Source organism: Callospermophilus lateralis, chromosome 2 (assembly GCF_048772815.1).
Source record: "Callospermophilus lateralis isolate mCalLat2 chromosome 2, mCalLat2.hap1, whole genome shotgun sequence".
In the NCBI taxonomy this organism is placed as follows: Eukaryota; Metazoa; Chordata; class Mammalia; order Rodentia; family Sciuridae; genus Callospermophilus; species Callospermophilus lateralis.
Window position 1 is genome coordinate 205,418,482 of NC_135306.1, and position 21,547 is coordinate 205,440,028.

The 21,547-nt window shown below is 44.8% G+C and overlaps 1 protein-coding gene across 2 annotated transcripts in view; it reads left to right on the plus strand.

Annotated features, from left to right (window-relative positions):
* Pacs1 (phosphofurin acidic cluster sorting protein 1) overlaps window positions 1–21,547 on the plus strand; it is a 139,785-nt gene that overhangs the window by 103,903 nt on the left and 14,335 nt on the right. For both annotated transcript variants that reach the window (XM_076847614.2, XM_076847615.2), the window contains exons 3-11: window positions 6,893–6,982; window positions 7,589–7,714; window positions 10,537–10,681; window positions 10,940–11,031; window positions 11,114–11,194; window positions 13,652–13,711; window positions 14,702–14,862; window positions 15,223–15,316; window positions 20,327–20,407. In XM_076847614.2, coding sequence (XP_076703729.1) covers window positions 6,893–6,982; window positions 7,589–7,714; window positions 10,537–10,681; window positions 10,940–11,031; window positions 11,114–11,194; window positions 13,652–13,711; window positions 14,702–14,862; window positions 15,223–15,316; window positions 20,327–20,407 — 930 coding nt within the window. The remainder of the gene's footprint in view (window positions 1–6,892; window positions 6,983–7,588; window positions 7,715–10,536; window positions 10,682–10,939; window positions 11,032–11,113; window positions 11,195–13,651; window positions 13,712–14,701; window positions 14,863–15,222; window positions 15,317–20,326; window positions 20,408–21,547) is intronic.

Here is a 21,547-nt window from a genome sequence, read left to right on the forward strand (position 1 = left end):
TTTTGGTCCTGTTTTGGGGAAAACTTGAACTGTTTCCAGCATTCTTTGTGGATTCCTGCATGTCCCACTGTCCCGAGCAGACGGTCCCGATGTCTGGAACTCAGCTCCGGATCACCTCCCGGGGGTCCCGCAATGGGCAAGGAATCCGCTCACCCTCACGGGTATCCGTTCCGGTCCAGCAACCCCACGACGTACTGCAAGACACGAACACCGGATGTCTTTCTCGAATGCTCGGTTTATTCAGGTCACGCCTCACACAGCGGCTCCGGAGCAGAGACTGGTTGGACCAACAGACCGTCCAGTGTTGTCCTCTCTCGAGGCAGGTCTGAAGGTGAATGCCAGCCCTCCGTGCCGATATATTTATACTAATCCATAAGCACATTACATCATTCATATCAGCTCTTTGCAAGTACATTACATCATTCCAATGGGGTGAACATATCAGTTCTTTGCAAGCACACTTTCTTATCTCTACCTAACAGCACATGTCTCTCCTAGCTAGCTACTGCACAATAATTATGACATCACCTTTTGATCAATATATTTTTACTAATACTCCTATCACCCACCTTATATTCTGATTCCCTATTATACGTCTTTCCAAATCTGTGAAGCATTCCCAGACACTGTGTGTTGGAAAAAACAAATGTGAACCACTCCATTCACAATGTCCCCCCCAAAAATAAAATACTTAGGAATCAACCTAACAAAAGAGGTGAAAGACTTATACAATGAAAACTACAGAACCCTAAAGAGAGAAATAGAAGAAGATCTTAGAAGATGGAAAAATATACTCTGTTCATGGATAGGCAGAACTAACATCATCAAAATGGCGATATTACCAAAAGTTCTCTATAGGTTTAATGCAATGCCAATCAAAATCCCAATGGCATTTCTTATAGAAATAGAGAAAGCAATCATGAAATTCATATGGAAAAATAAAAGACCCAGAATAGCAAAAACAATGCTAAGCAGGAAGGGTGAATCAGGCGGTATAGCGATACCAGACTTCAAACTATACTACAGAGCAATAGTAACAAAAACAGCATGGTACTGGTACCAAAACAGGCGGGTGGACCAATGGTACAGAATAGAGGACACAGAAACCAATCCACAAAACTACAACTATCTTATATTTGATAAAGGGGCTAAAAGCATGCAATGGAGGAAGGATAGCATCTTCAACAAATGGTGCTGGGAAAACTGGAAATCCATATGCAACAAAATGAAACTGAATCCCTTTCTCTCGCCATGCACAAAAGTTAACTCAAAATGGATCAAGGAGCTTGATATCAAATCAGAGACACGGCGTCTGATAGAAGAAAAAGTTGGCTACGATCTACATACTGTGGGGTCGGGCTCCAAATTCCTCAATAGGACACCCATAGCACAAGAGTTAATAACTAGAATCAACAAATGGGACTTACTCAAACTAAAAAGTTTTTTTCTCAGCAAAAGAAACAATAAGAGAGGTAAATAGGGAGCCTACATCCTGGGAACAAATCTTTACTCCTCACACTTCAGATAGAGCCCTAATATCCAGAGTATACAAAGAACTCAAAAAATTAGACAACAAGATAACAAATAACCCAATCAACAAATGGGCCTAAGACCTGAACAGACACTTCTCAGAGGAGGACATACAATCAATCAACAAGTACATGAAAAAATGCTCACCATCCCTAGCAGTCAGAGAAATGCAAATCAAAACCACCCTAAGATACCATCTCACTCCAGTAAGATTGGCAGCCATTATGAAGTCAAACAACAACAAGTGCTGGCGAGGATGTGGGGAAAAGGGTACACTTGTTCATTGTTGGTGGGACTGCAAATTGGTGCAGCCAATCTGGAAAGCAGTATGGAGATTTCTTGGAAAGCTGGGAATGGAACCACCATTTGACCCAGCTATTCCCCTTCTCGGTCTATTCCCTAAAGACCTAAATAGAGCATGCTACAGGGACACTGCTACATCGATGTTCATAGCAGCACAATTCACAATAGCAAGACTGTGGAACCAACCTAGATGCCCTTCAATAGACGAACGGATAAAAAAAATGTGGCATTTATACACAATGGAGTATTACTCTGCGTTAAAAAATGACAAAATCATAGAATTTGGAGGGAAATGGATGGCATTAGAGCAGATTATGCTAAGTGAAGCCAGCCAATCCCTAAAAAACAAATGCCAAATGTCTTCTTTGATATAAGGAGAGTAACTAAGAACAGAGTAGGGACGAAGAGCATGAGAAGAAGATTAACATTAAACAGGGATGAGAGGGGGAGGGAAAGGGAGGGAGAAGGGAAATTGCATGGAAATGGAAGGAGACCCTCAGGGTTATACAAAATTACATACAAGAGGTAGCGAGGGGAAAGGGAAAAATAATACAATGGGGAGATATGAACTGCAGTAGAGGGGGTAGAGAGAGAAGAGGGGAGGGGAGGGGAGGGGAGAGGGATAGTAAAGGATAGGAAAGGCAGCAGAATACAACAGACACTAGTATGGCAATATATAAATCAATGGAAGTGTAACTGATGTGATTCTGCAATTTGTATACGGGGTAAAAATGAGAGTTCATAACCCACTTGAATCAAAGTGTGAAATATGATATATCAAGAACTATGTAATGTTCTTGTTTTGAATAACCAACAATAAAAAAAAAAAAATGTGAGAGAGAAATGATGTGAAGGGGCAGCTTTTAGCATCTTGTCCTCCTTTCCTGGTTTTGTCCCCATTTCTAAGTCACAGGCAGTGTTCCAGTTTTCAGGAGTTGTTTCCTTTGCTGAAGACTGTTGTTTTCCCCCCATACACTGTTGCCATGGTTTTCAGCATTCCCTGGTTGCTTTTGCCTTTTCTGCAGTTAAATCCTTTTGCCAAAAAAAAATTTACTTATTTTATTTCCCAATTAGATGTTTAATATTCTATAAATTACACTAAAAACTCTAAATATGCTGGGTATTCTTTTATTATTTTACTTCCAAGCAACTGAAAGTAACTACAGATATTATCACATACATTTATTTAGTCACCTGATTATTCATTCATTTAATAATTACTTACTGAGCATCTCTTTATGTGCCAAATATTGTTCCAGGCACTAGGAATATAGGAGTGGGAGCCTGGGGGCAGTGGGTAGGCTCCTCAAAGTCAGGCAAAAATCCCTGACTTTGAGGAGCCTAGGGCTAGGGATGAAGCTCAGGGGAGGGGCACCTCTCAGTAGTGCCCCAGGGAACCAAGCCTTTAACACTTGAGCCTTTGGGGGTGGGAGGACAGTCATCCAAACAATCATACCACCACATGCAAAATTAAGAGAAAGCCAGCTTCACTTAGGAATGAATGTTCCTTAGGAAGGTGTAAAAACTGCCAAGTTACTGTCACCCAACCCTGATGCACATCTGTGTGCTACTGTGATGAAACAGGCAGTGTGCAGGGTACACTTGCAGGCCATAGGGAAGCACAGTGACACATGCCTATCAACTGTGCTGCTTTTTCACAGGATACCATTTTCTACTTGAAAAAAGTCTCAAACTGGTTGTTGAGACTCAAGTAATTGGAAGGGATCTCAATAACCAGCAAGGTGGGTCTGTGGCGTCAAGGAGGCACCCAGGGATCATTGCCAACAATAAAATTTGAGTTTTCAAGTGAAATTCATAATTTTGGAAAAAACCTGCCTCTGTCACTATAAATCTAACAGCTTCCGGATTCTTAAAGGCTTTGTGAGGAGAAAAGAGGAGGTGTTAATGATCTTGATTATATAAGGCACTTGTCTCTCACAAAGGATTTGCATAACTGAATGAATCAGCATTTTCCAAATGACTAATGCATGAGGCTGTGAAACCAAGCTGGATAAAGATTCATTCAAAGAACAGATCAATTGATTGGAATTTACTATTAACTTTTTATTTTAAAATAATTCTCACTGTAAAAAAGAAATGCAGGGCAGGGTTGGGATTATAGCTCAGCAATAGAGCACTTGCCTTGCACTTGTGAGGTACTGGGTTCCATCCTTGGCACCACATAAAAAATGAATAAACAAAATAAATAAAGATATTGTGTCCATCTTTAAAAAGGTGGGGTGGCTAGTACAAAACGTTTCTGTACCACTCATCCGGTTGCTCCCAATATTTATCTTTCTCTGTCATAGTACATTTATCAAAACTAAGAAATTATCATAGCTGGGCATGGTGGCACGAGCCTATAATCACAGGGGCTTGGGAGGCTGAGGCAGGAGGATCCCAAGTTTGAAACCAGCCTCAGCAACTTAGCAAAGCCCTAAGCAACTCACTGAGATCCTGTCTCTACATAAAATATGAAAAAAGGGCTGGGGATGTGGCTCAAGCGGTAGTGCACTCGCCTGGCATGCGTGCGGCCCGGGTTCGATCCTCAGCACCACATACAGACAAAGATGTTGTGTCCGCCAAATACTAAAAAATAAATATTAAAATTCTCTCTCTCTCTCCCTCTTTAAAAAAAAAAAAAAAAAAAAAAAAAAAAAAAAAATAAAATAAAATATGAAAAAGAGCTGGGGATGTAGCTCAATGGTCAAGTGCCACTGGACTCAATCCCTGGTACCAAAAGAAAAGAAAAGAAAAGAAAAAACAAATAAAGAAACTATCATTAATATAGTACTATTAATTAAGTCACAGAGTTTATTCAGATTTCCTGCTTTTTCCATTGATGTCCGTTTTTCATTAATTGATTGGATTTTGGTATATGAATGCAAAAGCCTTATTGATATAGTTTACAATTCTACTTTGCAACTAACCTTTAAGAGGCTACCCCATGGGGCTAGGGCTGTAGCTCAGGGGTAAAGCACTTGCCTTACATGTAGGAAGCACTGAGTTTGATCCTTAGCACCACATAAAAAAAATAAATAGGGAGCTGTGGTTGTGGCTCAGTGGTAGAGCACTTACCTAGCATGTGTGATGCACTGGGTTCTATTCTCAGCACCATATTAAATAAATAAATAAGCAAAATAAAGGTATCATGTCCATATATAAAATAAATAAAGATAAAGCAGAAAAATATTTTAAAATAAAAGAAATAAAGGGATTGAGTCCAACTACAACTAAAAAAATGTTTTTAAAGATTTGCAGAAATGTAACTTCATATCCTCTCCTTCATACATTTCTACTGGGAATGTTAAGTAGTGCAACTACTTGGGAAAACAGTCTGGTAGTTCCTCAAAATATTACCATGTTACCTAGAATTCCACTTCCAGGTCATACCCAAGACATATGCCTATGTCCAAAGCAGCACTATTCACAGTACTAAAAAGTGGAAACAACCTAAGTCCATCAACTGGTGAGTAGATAGGTAACATAGGGTCTCTTCATACAGTGGAATATTATTTAGCAATAAAAAGAATGAGATACATCCATTTGATCCAACAAATATGAGCCTTCAAAACATTATGCTAGCTGGGCTGGCTGCAGTGGCATACACCTGTAATCCCAGAAACCCGGAGGCTATCAGGAGGAACACAAGTTCAAAGCCAGCCTCAGCAACTTAGCAAGACCTTATTTCAAAATAAATAAATAAGGCTGGGGGTGTGGCTCAGTGGTAAGAACTTGCCTAGCATGTATCAGGCCCTGAGTTTGAACCCCCTGCACTACAAAAAAAATGAAAATAAAATTAAAAAAATTATGCTAAGTGAATGAAGCCAGTTACAAATAACCACATATTATATGATTCTATTTATATGAAATGTCTAGAACGAGAAAGTACATATAGAATATATGAAAAGCCCTACAACCAGAAAGTAGAAAAATGGCAGCACAGGGCAAGGGAAGAGAGGTGGGTGACTGGGGAATGCCTCTGTGAAGTGGTGAGAATGTTCTGATTCAGTGCTGATGGTTAATTATGTGCTTTAAATGGGTGAATTTTATGGTATTTGAATTATATCCCAATAAAAATGTAATTTAAAAGCCTGTGCCATCTCACAAAATTATTTTGGTTTTGGAAAATATATTTTTTATTAAGTACATGTTGGTAAATATGCAATCTGTTCATTATGTTATTTTTAATTTTTTAATATTTATTTTTTAGTTGTAGTTGGACACAATACCTTTATTTTATTTATTTTATGTGGTGCTGAGGATCGAACCCAGGGCCTCGTGCGTGCTAGGCAAGCGCTCTACCTCTGAGCCATAGCCCCAAGCCCTCATTATGTTATTTTTAAATGAACTAATACATATTTTAAAATATCTGCTTTAATTCATACTATAGTAAATATTGACATGTAAACAAAGCTGTTTGGGACCCTAAGTAATTTTTGAAGCATGTAAAAAGTTCCAGAGACCAGCTGGGCACAGTGGCTCGTGCCTGAAGTCCAGCAGCTCGGAAGACTGAGGCAGGAATATTACTAATTCAAAGCCAGCCTCAGTAAAATCAAGGCACTAGGCAAGTCGTTGAGCCCCTGTCTCTAAATAAAATACAAAATAGGGCTGGGGATGTGGCTTAGTGGATGAGTGCCCTGAGTTCAATCCCTGGTACTCCCACTACCCAAAAAAGAAATGTTTGCAGATGTGTATAGCACATGTTGGATGGTGAAAGTCTAGTAACAAGGGCTGCTGCTATTGGAAGGTGAAATGTCCTGTGAGTAAATAAATAAATAATGTAAGATAAGGGGTGAGGAGTGCTGGATGGAGGAAATTAGCAAATTACATATGGTGGTCAGGGAGCTCCAGTGGACAAGATGCACAGATTTAGAGGGAGAGAGCTGTGTGTATGCTTAGAAGAAGAACATTCCAGGTGCAGGGAAAGCCAGTGGAAAGCCCTGCACAGGTATGGCTTGCGTGTGTCAGGCTTGATTCAAATAAGTACAGCTAAAACTGGTGAAATGTTTGGAGTGAGAATGTTGTAGCCTTTAGAAGTTGTTTTTCTTGACTTCAGGGGTCAAAAAGAATACTTCGCTCCAACGAGATCATCCTGCCAGCTAGTGGCCTGGTGGAGACAGAGCTCCAGTTAACCTTCTCCCTTCAGGTAAGAATCTTCTAGCTCTTTAGTCTAACATGCCACTGCCAGTCTAGTTCCCAAACAGTGCTCAAACCTGGAAACTGCTTTCCCCAACAGGAGCAGAGCAGTCCCTTAGTCTGCCACAGTGGTGTGCTCAGACAGGATATGCTGCTGAGACATGTGCTGCAGCTCAGGCTTCCTTCCCTTGCCTTAGATACGGCCATAGCCACCTACTGAGCCTTGCCACCCACTCACCCCTATCCTTAGTGACCCACAGCACATAGCCCAGCAGTCTTCTGTTGCCCCTTGTGATCCACATCCTCCCCTTCCTCATCCCCCTGGCACATCTCTCACTGTAATCCCAGTAGCCACATTGAAAAGCATGGAGAAAACACCTGACCAAATGGCAAGGGAAGAGGCAGTTCTGAAACTGTGTGGAGCCTAGAACTGTTGGGGAGCCAGGCACCAGGCAGAGCCAGCCCCTCCAGCACTTCTTTCTCCCCTGACCACCCCCTACACAGATGGTAGAAACCAAAGCACACAAGGGCTGTGTCCTGTAGCGGGACTCCAATCCCCCGCACCCCTCAAGACACGGTGGCTTAGCAACTGTCTGGATTCTGTTTGTGCTCCTAGTACCCTCATTTCCTTAAGCGAGATGCCAACAAGCTGCAGATCATGTTGCAAAGGAGGAAGCGGTACAAGAATCGGACCATCTTGGGCTATAAGACCTTGGCTGTGGGACTCATCAACATGGCAGAGGTGAGCAGAGAATAGTCTTAAACTGCTGGCCTGTAGGTCAGAGAGGCAGGACATGCGCAGGGCCCAGCTGTTCATGCCCAGCATGTGATTTCCCCAGCCTGCGGGCAGGTGTTCAATTTCACTTTGTAAGTTATTTTGTTGGAAATTCAGGGTATACCTCTTTTTATCACTTTCTTCTTCACGAGTTTTTTCTCTCTCTTGTTGTGGTGGGGTGGTGGTGGTTGGTGGTGATTGTGGTGGTTGTTGTTTGAGATGGGGTCTTATTAGATTGCCCAAGCTGGCCCCAAACTCCTGGGCTCAAGTGATCCTCCTGCCTCAGACTCCAAAGTAGCTGGGACTCCAGGCTTATACCACCTTGTCCAGTTCTAACTTTAAAAAAATAACAATAATTTCAAGTTTATGGAAAATTTGAAAGAATAATATGAAGAATTCTCCTGTGCCAAATTCACCCAGATTCTTAATTTGTTCACTCATTACAACCATTGCCTTATTATCTTGTGTCCCTTTATGTGTATCACTTTCTTTTCTGAACCATTTGAGAGTAAGTTGCAGGCGTGGCCACCCCATTGCACATTACTAGTGCACTAAGTTAATTTCCTAAGAACACGATGCTCTCCTTCCCAAGCTCCATGCCGCCATAACGGTCAGGACACTGACACTGTCTCACCCCAGCCCCCAGTCAGATGGTGCTGAATGTCTCAGTAACCTGAGATCTGATCTAGGAGGCCGGATTGTGTTTTGTCACTGTGTCTCTTTGCCCTCCTTCAGCATGTAGAGTTCCCCAGTATTCCTTGTCTTCCATGACCTCCTGGGTTTGAGAGTCCAGGTTCCTCAGTCAGGTTTATCTTACCATTGTCTCAAGATTAGGTTCTGTTTGTGCAGTTTTGACAGAATTACCCACCTAAGTAGGGTTGCTGCATGGTGTTGATTTGTGCCTTGACTGGTGATAATAAGTTTTATCACTGAGCAAAGATGGTATCTGCCAGGATTTTCCACTATAAAATTAATGAGTAAGTATTTTGTATTTATTAACAAAAAATATTCTATGTAGAGTTATTTTGAGGCTATGTAACTTATTTTTTTCACCAACTAGTTTGAGCATCTATTAATGATTCCTGCCTAAACTGGTTAGTACTTTGATGCCTGCTGAACTGTGAATATCTAATCCTACCCTTCCTCCTGTGTTACCAGTTGGCTTCTGTTATAAGATGGAGCATTCTCTTCTCCCCCTATTTACCAGTTGATTCACTTATTTGTATCAGTTATGCAGGTGGGTTCCTAAAAGGACATTTATTTGATGGGAATTAGTATGCTACTACATACTTACTTATTTTGATATTCCATTTGTCTCAGATCTGGCCAGTGGGAACCCCTAAAAGCTGCCTTTCATGCCCTTTTTGATATGCCCCTTCATTTTTCACATACTTTTCTTTCTGGCACAAAATATTCCAAGCTCATCTTGTTCTTTTTCTAATCCAACCCCTGGAATGAACTCATCCTCTGAGAAGTCCTGGGTTTTTTGTAGTGGAGAATGGTATTTAAAAACCAAGATGTGCTGGCTTCCATGCATGGGCTTCGTTGCTCCTGCTGCCTCTTCACACGTGCATGCACATGTGTGTGTGCACGTGTGCTCGCAGACACTCCTGCACCATGTCCCTTCCACATCTGGCCTCTCACCATGAGCACAATGGTAGCTTCGGTTCCAGCACAGTCATGGGCTTTTCCAGCTATCCCCTTCCACATTTCTAATTCCCTTCTCCAACAGGGAGAAGGAGGCTCCCTTTTTTTTTTTTTTTTTTTTTTTTTGCGTTTTGCTGCTTGTGCAGTTCTCCTGTGTGCCAGGCGAATCCCCTCAGCCCTAACAAAATCTAAGGAGAAAGGAGCTGCAAGTCAGGTTTTTCTTTGTTGTTGTTGTTACCAGGGGTTGAACCACTTAGGGATACTTAACTACTGAGCCACATCCCCAGCCCCCCCCCCCTTTTTTTAACATTTTATTTAGAGACAGAGTTTTGCTGAGTTGCTTAGGCTGAGTTGCTTAAGCTAGCTTTGAACTCAAGATCCTCTTGCCTCAGCCTCATGAACCATTGCTGCTCATTAGTTTTAAAAATTATTTTGGTACTTTAACAAATTAAATAGGGAAAAGTTTGTGTCCTAGTAGAATATGTGAGATAGTCCTAACCCATCTTTCTGTCCTCTTCAGGTTTTATAATAAAGTGAGAGATTTGAGGGTCAGTGGGTTAATGCCAACACCCCATTTTCCCCACTTTGTCAAATCCTACCATTTCCCTGTTCTATGGCCCTTATTCCTCATTGCCAGAGTCAGATGACCACCACTTGTAGCATGAGCCCCACCAGCCTTGAGAACTAGTTTGTCTGTGAAGTACTTAAGCTAACATGCAGTCCCTAAGGATTAACAACCATTTTCAGTCTCAGGCTTGGATTACCAGCTGTAAGTACATGGCCCTGACCAGTGGCTGGCACTTCTGGAGAGAGCTGTTTGGTTTGGGTGTTTTGTTTTGTTTGAGATGGGACCTTACTACATTACCTAGGCTAGCCTCAAATTCCTGAGCTCAAGACCTTCTTCCTTAGCCTCCCATGTAGCTGGAGCAATAGGCATGCGCTACTTTGCCTGGCTTGGCAATAGTTTTAAAGTAAAAGTTTGAAGGCAGTAGGAGTTCAGTCAGTAGGTGTTGACTTAGAATTGAGAAGGAAAATGTGTCAGCAGAATGCCCTTGTCACTGGCTTGCTTGCTCATTTGTATTAATAAAAATAACAGCCCTGTGACCTGCATGAAGGAGCTTCCACTGCCACTCTACTCGCAGGTGATGCAGCACCCTCACGAAGGCGCTCTGGTGCTGGGCCTGCACAGCAACGTGAAGGATGTCTCAGTGCCAGTGGCAGAAATAAAGATCTACTCACTGTCCAGCCAGCCCATTGACCATGAAGGAATCAAGTCCAAGCTGTCTGGTGAGATACATGCAGTGTCTGGGGACCCATGGGAGACAAGGGTGCCTGTCCCCTGATCTCTGCCCTGGGAAAGCTTAGCAAGGCCTTCCTGAGATGTGTCCAGGCAAGAGAAGCTTGGAGATCCCTGGAAATAGTGTGGCCATAGTCATGGGCCTCCCCTCCTCCTCTCTGCAGCCCATGTGTGCTGTCTTCTGATCATCAAAGTCTCTTAGGCAGATGTTCCAGGGCAAGTCTGTCTCACTCATGTGTCTGTTCCAGATCGTTCTCCTGATATTGACAACTATTCTGAGGAAGAGGAGGAAAGCTTCTCATCAGAGCAGGAAGGCAGTGATGATCCCTTGCATGGGCAGGTAGCTTCCCACAGCCTTTTCTATGAAGTGCCCGAAAAGCTTCTGGGATTTCGTGGCCTCATTCCATCCCCTGTCCACTTAGGACCTGTTCTATGAAGATGAAGATCTACGGAAAGTAAAGAAGACCCGAAGGAAACTGACCTCAACCTCAGCCATCACGAGGGTGAGCCACCCAGGTCGTGCAGCCGAGGCTTTCATCTCAGGTGGGAGGGGAGTGGTGCATTTAGATCTAGTGGGGCTTTTGAAAATCTGTCAGCTCGTGGCTATCTCATCAAGATTTCCATTCAGCCGCCAAGTCCCTACACCACTGCCCACTAAGAAGCAGCATGGTGGGAAGCCACTTTGGCAGACAGGGCAGTGCAGGCTTCAGGTTCTGCAGTCTAGAAGAAAGGCGGAGTACACTTCTTCCAGAGTTGGAAAACAGGTGCTTGGGGAGTGAGGGGCGGGCAAAATACTCAGACCCCTCACCTCCCCTCTCCAGGCAGGTGCTACAGAGAGAAGACCAGCTCTCTCTAGGGAGTGCAGCTAAGTTGTCCTTTACTGAACTTACCCAGAAATAATAGGCAACTACCTGCAAACTCCAGAGCTGGGTTCATTAACATTTGATTACATTAGAAATAGATATAAATATATAGTTCTGCTTCATGGATCCATAACCTTGGAAAAAAAATGCCTTTGGATTATGTTTCCTGCAGAAGGTTTCCTCAAGAGTCCCTAATTTTTGTAAAATTCAAGTCCTAGACAGAGAAGCTAAGATCCAAAATTTCCAGGGACCTCTGATTGATCCTGAAGGCCCTGTGCCAGCATGCAGGAGTCAGGAGTACCAGGGGGTTTTAGGAGAGAAATTCCCAGTTTCATTTCCCCCAAAGGCATTCTGATTCTCTTGAGTGTAGAGCCAGCCTAGGGACTGACACCCTGAGAGTGAGGGGCCCTTTCCCTTTGCAGTAGAGCATAGGTCAGCCCTTCCAGAGGTGTATCCAAGCCTGGCAACCCACTGTGAAACAAGGCCACCACCTCTGCAGGCAGCCTCAGGAGCCCCGGGGCCTGTGTTTCCATACAAACCCTCAACACAGTGACCTTGATTTCCCCTCCACATCAATGATTGGGGAACAGGAGAACTGCTCCCTTATCCCATTGTACTTAAGTACCTCAGACACCCAGAGCCCCAACCCAGCCCCTCCCTCCATAGCACTCTGAGAAGATGGAGCGGCTGAGGCTCCTTAGGCTGGGCTTTTCTCTTTCCTACTCTGTAGCCACCAGGAGGCCCACAAAGGGTGCCCCTGGGCTTTCTGAGTCATCTCTTCCTAAGTTTCCTGCCATAGTGTCCCCTGGTGTACAACCAGAGATCAGTTTCCCTGTCAACATCCTCCCCCAGGGATGGTTCTGGATGTGGCAGGCACTCTCCAGTTGTGTTTCTGGACTCTCAGCGATTGCCCTTGCCTTGCTTTCCTCAGTGTGCCTTCTCTCTCCACCAAGAGCACATTCCAGATGTTAATCTGTGTACTGTGCTGATAGTCAAGCTTCTCCTGTCACTGTGAACTCAAGGGCACAGGTCCTTTCTGCCCTCTTTGAAGGCCTTTCAGTTTTATTTGCAAATCAGTTGTGTCCATCCCCAGTTTGAGTCTCATTCAGGCAAGAAATACTTATGTCCACAAACTAAGTCTGGATCTCCAAGCAGGGGACAGAGATCAGTGAGGCTGGTCAGTGCTGTCAGAGAGTTCCAATGTCTGCTCACACTCATCTCTGCAAGTAGCTACAACACAGCAGGATGGCACTGTGAGGCTGAACTCACATAAGGGACAGTCATGACACTAAAGGGAAGGCGACCACATCTGATAGTGTCTCAGATGAGATGCCAAGAGATGGGCACATATACCATCACCAGGTGGATTTTGGGACTACTTGTGTTCAAGGCAGAAGACCCTGTGCACAGAGGCATTGCGGGGCTGAACGGTATTCTCCAGGCATCAGCAGCAAGCTGCCACTGGGCCAGGGATGAAGAGTGGGTAAGGCTAGAGACGGGCAAGACTGCCCTTGGACACTGACAGACCTGATTCCTAGGCCTTGTTCCAGAGAACAGGCCAGCCAGAGTGGGGTAGCATGATCAGATTTGCCTCTGGAAGGAAGAAGGCCAATACAGTGGCCCTGGGGAAATGCTAGGAAAGGCTTGGGTGAAGGCAGTGGTGTCACAGGTGCTGACCAGACAGTCAGAGTGGGCCAGCATGGGCTTGGAGGGCACTCCAGGTTTGGACTCAATGACTGGCAGGTTGGGATGTCACTGACTGGGGTTGCACATGCAAGAAGAGGACAAATGTCATTCTAGGGACTGAGTATATGACAGGACTCTCACCAGAGCAAGGGATGAGCTGGCAGTGCACACCTGGGAGTTGTCAGGGTGCCGTGGGAAACCTGGGAACAGACAGAACCTCCTCTCAAAGCTGCTCATAGGGCTCTAGGACCTGTGCTATGATTTTCTGTGCTTGGGCCTGTCTTCCCTGGGAGGATTCAGAGCTGAATCAGTGCTGTCCTCTTGCCATTCCCTGCAAGGATGGGCTCTGTTGCCTTGGATTGACCACTAGTGGATGTCATTTGAAAATTACTGTGCAATTTGTCTCCACAGCAACCTAACATCAAACAGAAGTTTGTGGCCCTCCTAAAGCGGTTCAAAGTTTCCGATGAGGTATGGCCCCTTGCCCCTGAGGTTGATGGTGAGTAGAATTCCTGGAGCTCCCCACCTTGTTCCTGTGTAGCACTGGGAGTCTGCCTCCTGGCATGCCTAGTAAAGCACTGAGGGAGAGGGAGGCTAAGCAAGACATTCCACTCCTGGAAAGAGGGAGGAGCTTCACACCTCATGTGTACACACTGTGCTGTCTGGAGACAGCACAGTGGTGTCCAGCCGCTAATTAATACAGGGCATCTGGCTTGGGATGTCAGCAACAAATCTAGCTGCTGCTGTTGATTTTTCTCTCATCCCCTAATGGAAACGTTTAGTGAGCACAAGCCTGCAAGATCAAAAGTCCTTGATGGTTAGCTCTTGAGCCACCAGGAGTGGACCACTGATAGAAAAGCCATCTCTTCTGGGTTACGGATGTTCTAGGGCTCTGCATTTGAGCCAAAGCTCAAGTGAGGCCAGAGCTCCTCCATAGCTGCTTCCTGACACCTTTCCTCCCTCAGCCATAATGCCCCCTGCACCCACCTTCACTCTTCCCATCCAGGGGATCTTAGTTCTTCATCCTTTCTGAACCTCCAAGTCCCAGGCAGAGATTCACTTTTTGCCTTGGTGGACTGAAAAGGGGATAATGGTGAAAGTTGTTCTCCTTCTGTGGACCACAGAGGAAGGCAGAACTAGCCACCCACATGAACCTGGCTTCTGGGTTTTCTTGGCCCGTTTCTTGGGAGAGGCATATTAGCACTCAGTTTTCCTCCTGGTGCAGGGTCCTGTTATAGATGACAGGGAGACCTGAGAGGGGAAGGTGGCCTTACTACATCCCTGCTCTCAGGGTTGGACCACAAGAGGACATCAGGACTATTCTACCAAGTGTGACTCTGTGGCATGTCCCTTTAGAGGGCATATTAGGCAGGCCAGCTGACATGTGGCCCAGAAGAAAGGAATTGCTACCATAATTGTTAACAGGAAGAACCCCCTCAAAGATCCTTTTTCTACACACAGGTGGGCTTTGGGCTGGAGCATGTGTCCCGGGAGCAGATTCGGGAGGTGGAGGAGGACTTGGATGAGCTGTATGACAGCCTGGAAATGTACAACCCCAGCGACAGCGGCCCTGAGATGGAGGAGACGGAGAGCATCCTCAGCACCCCAAAGCCAAAGCTCAAGTGAGGCCAGAGCTCCTCTATAGCTGCTTCCTGACACCTTTCCTCCCTCAGCCATAATGCCCCCTGCATCCATCCTCACTGTTCCCATCCAGGGGATCTTAGTTGTTCATCCTTTCTGAACCTCCAAGTCCCAGGCAGAGATCACTTTTTGCCTCTAATTGACAAAATTCTGATTGGATTCTTAGGAAGTCCCTCCACCCAGGTGCCATTCTCCGCCCCCACAGCATCCTTCCTCACTGGGTGGGCTTCCTAGAAGCCCAGGCTGTTGATCTGCCTTGAGCACTGGCTCTGCTTGGCTCTCGTGAGCTGCTGTTCTGAGCCATGATGGCTACTGACCCCGGCTGTGCTTCTTCGCTGCAGGCCCTTCTTTGAGGGGATGTCGCAGTCCAGCTCACAGACGGAGATTGGCAGCCTCAACAGCAAGGGTAGCCTCGGAAAAGACACCACCAGCCCTGTGAGCAGACCAATGGCAATGAGGGGTGGGGAGAGGGACCTGGCGTGTTGGCTTCACACTCTGGCCCTCTGCTTCTCTGAGCATGGCTCCTTTGAGACCACAGGAAAGTGGCTTTAATTTTCCTCTCATCAGCCTTGGCTGGGAGCATAGCACTCTGATGGCATTGCTGTCTCTGATCAGATGTTCTTTTTGATCTGTTTCTGCTGTGACATGGAGCCTTCCCTCCTGTCTCCAGCCTCCATGTCCTTTATGCAGTGTTTGAGAGCATGTGCATTTGGCCAAAGGGAAGTGATTGTGCCTTCCAGGGTAGGGGAAAACCAGTTTCAAGGGACAGAGGGGCACATGGTCTGTCCAGAATATAGTACCTTGACTCTGCTGGGTGGAGAACTTAGAGAAGCAATGCCCTGAAGGATGTAGAATGTAGTGAGTAAGAGGACAGAGCCACCCTGCTGTGGTGTCCAGTGCCCAGCAGCAGGTCACACAGGATCCCAGGGTAACGCTGCCACCTCAGGCCTGGAGAAGCTGCTCTGCCCTGGGTTCACACCTAAAGGCTTGCAGAGCAGAGCTGTGTTTGCTGTGTCAGAGCTGTCTTTTCTGTAGACGAGAGGAGCCAAATCCTCCAGTTGTTGCTGCTTTGGCAGAAGATGAGGGATATGGTCCCCCGTCCACAGAGGGAATACACAGCTCAACCTGCAAGTAGTAGGTGTTAACCATGAGGAGATGATCCAAAGCTGCCAGGCACACCATCTCCTGAAAGCATAGTCTGGTAGGGCTGTGTCCTCCTGCATGCACAAACCACCAGTGTCTCCTGGGGCATCTGTGGCTGCTGTTCTGCCTGCTGTCACCAGGTGGCACCGTCTCCTAGCTTATTCCTCTTCCCAGTTAAGGCGCAGCCTGACCCATCAAGAATGGCCTGGCAGTGTGTTAGGAGACAGAGGAAGCAAAACTGGGGTCCACACCAAGAATCCTCCCACGGACAAGCCTCAGGCCTGCCTGGCCACCAGTGACCCAGTGCCTCCCCAGCTCTGGTCCATGGTGATCTGGGCCTGAGGGTCCTCATTTACTGTACTGCTAGCATTTAGGATGTGGATCAGAGTTCCTTTTCCTCACAGGGGGCTACTGAAAGGCCCTGCTGAATTGTCACTGTCCCTGTGGACAGACCATTGGCCACGAGAGCCAGATTCCATCTTAAACAAAAGTTGTAGTTCTTCTAGAAAGAAGTCCAGGGCCTGCTGAGGGAAGGCTGCTACCCAGTGCTCTGGAATGTGGGACAAGGGCTGGCCAAGCTGATGCCACGGGGCACTGATCACAGCACTGGCATGCTCTGTGGGTGCTAGTGCTCCCTGTCACTTGGTCATTAAGAAGAACTAATTTATAACAACAGAATTGTTTCTGGATTGATAGAATTTTACTATAGGTTCCGCTTTAGTCTCACTTACATAGTTTACAACATTTTGAGGAAAAAATTACTTTGACAGTCTAAGCCTCAGGTGTCTTATTTGTAGGGTAAGGGTGTAGGCACAGGAGCCCATTGCCTCAGAAGGCAATGGAATATCAGTCTCTACAATGTGACGGCCTGTGAAGGCAAAGAATGCACTTGTGCAGGGCAGAATTTCTAAGTATGAATCGTGACTCCACTAACTGTAATCTTGGTCAAATTCCCAAGCCTCCATTTTCTCATCTACAAAGTACTTGTCAAGAAACATGCTTCACCAGGCCCGGTGGAGATACAGTGAGATCATGCAGGTCAGACCTCCAGCAGGAGCTGCTTACTGGTTGCTTGCTGGGGACCTGCAGCAAGTGTCAGCTGCTGTTGCTTTTATTATCATAATTCCTTAAAGCCATTTCAGTTTTGAACTCCTAAAATTGATAGAATTTAGATGTCTTTTATACAAGTCCTTCAAATTCTGGTTCTTTGGCTGGACCTCAGACTTGCTGCTCCTCTGCTGAGAGTTCTATTTTGAAGAGCCCCATATGTCTTGATGTGGGTGTGGAACTGTGGAATCTTCTGGTAAGAAGGCACTTTGGGAACAGCAGAACAAGCTTGTGCTCTTTCTTATATGGAGAACTTCCTGGTGGATTAGGAGTAACATACAGTTGTGTGTGTCTATGGACTATCTGGGTAGCTGCTGCCTCACATTGGTGGCTTCTTGTCCCTACTGCTGAGCATTGTCACTGTTATATTTTTGCTTCTTTGTTTTTTGGTGGGTTTTTTTGTTTGTTTGTTTGTTTGTTTTGTTTTGTTTTGTTTTGAGGTGCAGGAATCAAACGCAAGACCTTATGTATACTAAGCAAGTTCTCTACCAGTGAGCTACATTTCAGCCCCATTTGTTCATTTTTTTAAATTCACCTTTTGTTTTATTTTGTTTTATTTCCCAGCTTCTCAGAAGATTTGGTTTATCAGTAGAACCAGAAGAAACTCCTGATACAAATTATTGCAGTTGTTGAGTTTTCTGAAAGCTCCAGCACACAGTAGCAACATAATTTGGCTCTTTATGCTGATAACAATAGGCCCTGACAGTGCTTCAGGAAGTTGACCCAAGAAACTGCCTGCTGCTAGGAGCTGCTATTTCCATAGCACTGTCAGTAATGGTGTTAGAGACTAGAGTTTTATCCCCCGCACCACACACACTCCCTCAACAGCCACCATTGCCTGTGGGCACATGCTACAGACTGGGAGCCCCCTCCAGTGCCAGTTAGGCAGACACAGCTGAAGCACTGCTGGGCTAGAACAGAAGTTTGGAGAAATTAGGAGCTAATTCCAATTTTTATTGACACTTATGCCTTAATAAAGCTAGTTGGGGGTTCTTGCCCTGTGATCATCTTCACTTGAGTGCAGACTTTCCCTTTATAATAGATCTCTCACCCTGATAACCTTAAAAAAGACAACAACAGAAAGCTAATGTGGGGGGCTGGGGTTGTGCTCAGAGGTAGAGCACTCACCTAATATGCATGAGGCACTGGGTTCAATCCTCAGCACCACATAAAAATAAAATAAAGGTATTATGTCCACCTATAACTAAAAAAAAATTTTAAAAAATACAATAACATTAAACAAAAAAGCTAATGGGGGTTACATCTCAATAAATGTTGCCCCCTTTACTATGGAAACATAGTAAGAAAACAACAAGGTTACTTTAAAACCCCCAGTGGAGCTGCATTCCCTCTCTGGTCCATGCTGATCTGAAAGTGAATGAGAACTATCATCTGCAGTGCTGTTATGGGATTCTAAACTCTTCTGTTAGCAATGGCTACTCACGTAGATAATGTGTAAATAAACTACCTGCATGGCTGTTCTGCATGGCTGTGAGCTGTTACCCAAGCTACCCCACCTTCAGCCCTGAGGTCATGGGGTCTAGCAAGTGAGCATGGAATTCTCCTTGCAGATGGCTCTGAACAACAGTTCTCCACTTAGGTGACCTTGCCTGCCAGGGGACATTTGGCAGTGACTGGAGATATTTTGGGTTGTCCCCAGTGGGGGACTGCTACTGACATCTGTGAACAGAAGCCAAGAATGCTTCTAAACATCCTGTGGTGCCCTGGACAGCTGGTCCACCAAGACTGTCAGCAGAGCTGAAATGGAGAAACCCAGGTTTAGAGTGTGACACAGGAAGCCTGCTCTTGTGGTCTTTGTTCATTAGCTGATCTGGTGACCCCCTGAATGTATTAGCCTGATTTTCCCAGTTTTATGACATTTACTCAGAGAAAGGACTTTGAGTAATTGAGAGGAAGCAGAATAGCCTTTTTATTTTCTTCCTCCTTTGGTTCCTTAGAAGAAACAAAGAAATTCACTGAGGCCAGTGCCTGCCCAACATCTAAGACCCATAGCACATGCTGCTCCTGGCTGTGGTGTTGCTGTCTGAATAGCTAGAAGTCATATTGCCTAATACTAAATATTTGGTTATTTATCTTTATCTGCAAAATAAACCTTCATTATTTATGAGCCACCACGTGGCTTCACATTAGGCATCTTTTTGCTTAATATATATTCTGTTAAGAGAGTTTTCTGGGTGTTTCTACCAATCAAAAAGCATTGGGCACCAGTTGCAGTGGCCACTCCTGTAATCCCAGCTACTTGGGAGACTAAGGCTGGAGGATCAAAAGTTCAAGGCCAAGCTCAGCAATTTAGCCAGATCCTGTCTCAAAATTTTAAAAAATAATCGGGCTGGGGTTGTGGCTTAGTGGTAGAACACTTGCTAGCATGTTTGAGGCACTGGGTTTGATCTCCAGCACCACATAAAAATAAAAACAAATAAATAAAGTATTGTGTCCATCCACAACTAAAACACATTTAAAAAAAATTTTTTTTTTTTTTAAATAAAAAGAACTGGTAATGTAACTTATTGGAAGAGCACTCTGGGTTCAGCCCCCAGTGTCCAGGGAGGGAAAGCATTCGGCTACCATGAGTATCTTCAGTCTAAAAATCATAGACCCATGGGGCTGGGGTTGTGGCTCAATGTTAGGGTGCTCACCTAGCATGCATGAGGCACTGGGTTTAATCCTCAGCACCACATATAAATAAATAAAGTCCATTGACAACTAAAAAAAAATATTTAAAAAAAATAAAATATATTGTGTCCACCTAAAACTAAAAAAAATATATATTTTTTTTTAAATCACAGACCCAAACTATAAGATTCTCCCTTCTCTGTTATGCAGAGGAAGCCTCCATATTTCCCTTTAGGGCAAAAGTATCCACTGAATTCAGGGTCAAAGACTATATGGATCTAATTGCAAAATCATCTAACTTTGAGCCTCTCTTCTCTAGTGACATCTTGTGGGAGTCAGAATTTCTGAGTCCCACATCTCTGTGTCGTTCACTTAATGATTAATAAAATAACTGACCCCTGTGAAACTTCATTTTCACAAAAATACACCCCTCATAAGAGCCCTAAAGATGTTCTGAGGTTGAATACACCAAAAGTATTTTAAGCATCTAGGGACCTAGTAAAACATGTTAGAGTTATAATCATTTAGATCAAGGATAACCAATCATTATAAATTTTGCAGATGGAATTGGCTGCTCTAGAAAAAGTCAAGTCTACTTGGATTAAAAACCAAGATGACAGCTTGACCGAAACAGACACTCTGGTACGTATGATTCCGTTTCCTCTTCTAGCCATTTTGAATATCCTCTGCACCTTTGAAAATAAAGGCAGAAAGACTCTTGTGGGCTGGTGCACATCTGTGTTCTTTTCCTCCTGAAGTCCTTACGCGTGGGGTGGAGCTGACCCTAAGATCAGCTCATTGCCCACATTAACAAACCAGAAATGTCCCCATTCTGCCCTTTAATCAGAGCTCATTTTAGGGTTGAATAGTTTGGATAATTTCTGTCATTTACTTCCAAAAGATGATGACCAGTGTCTTCCCTTGAAAAGCTGTCCCTTTCCCCTTTCATTGGGGAGTTTAAATCAGGAAGAATTTCATCTGAAAAGATCACTTGTAGTAGTCACATGGCCAAGCAGTGAGCATTAAATCTATTTTGAGTGGCTATTGATCACTCCTGCTCCAGGAGTGGGGCTGCCCAGGGTGCAAGCCAAAGCCTAGTAAGGCAGAGTGGAGTCGGCTGGGGTGGCCCCCAAGTGAGCCTTGAATTGCACATGCATTCACCATGCACCTCTGGTGCTAAGCACAGAGGATGCAAAGATGCCTGAACCATGGTCTCTGCCACCAAGTCTCCCTTTGCAGGGGTAGCCACCTGTGCTCACCTGGGACAAGACTTTTGTTGGAGGCCCAGGGAAGTGCAGGGGGATGCACTCTGGAGAGAGGTCATCTGAGCTGGCCTTGCAAGACACCCTGCAGTTCATCTAGTGGGATGGGAGGCTGGACACTAGGTGGGAGGGAGAATGTCATCTGATGTGCTATATCTGAGCCTCAAAGTGAGACCTTCTGGTAGTTGAATGGAGTCCATGGAAGTTATTTTAGACTTTTGTTTTGTTTTAAAATGTACTGTATTAACCTGTCCTTGTTCGTTCCCCAGCTTCCACTCTTGCCCATTGTGGTCCACACTGCATGCTTCTACTACAAGTGATCTTTTCAGATGAAATTCTAGTCAGGGTACTTCTTGATTTAAACTCCCCAATGAATGATTATATCTCAAATGGAATTTTAACTTAGCATTGAGAGGAAAAAGCCAAATGTCAGAAGCATGCCATAGGATTTCATTTCTGTGGAATTCATAAAGAGGCAGAACTAACCTATGATGGCAGAAGTCAGGGTACTGGGTGGGAA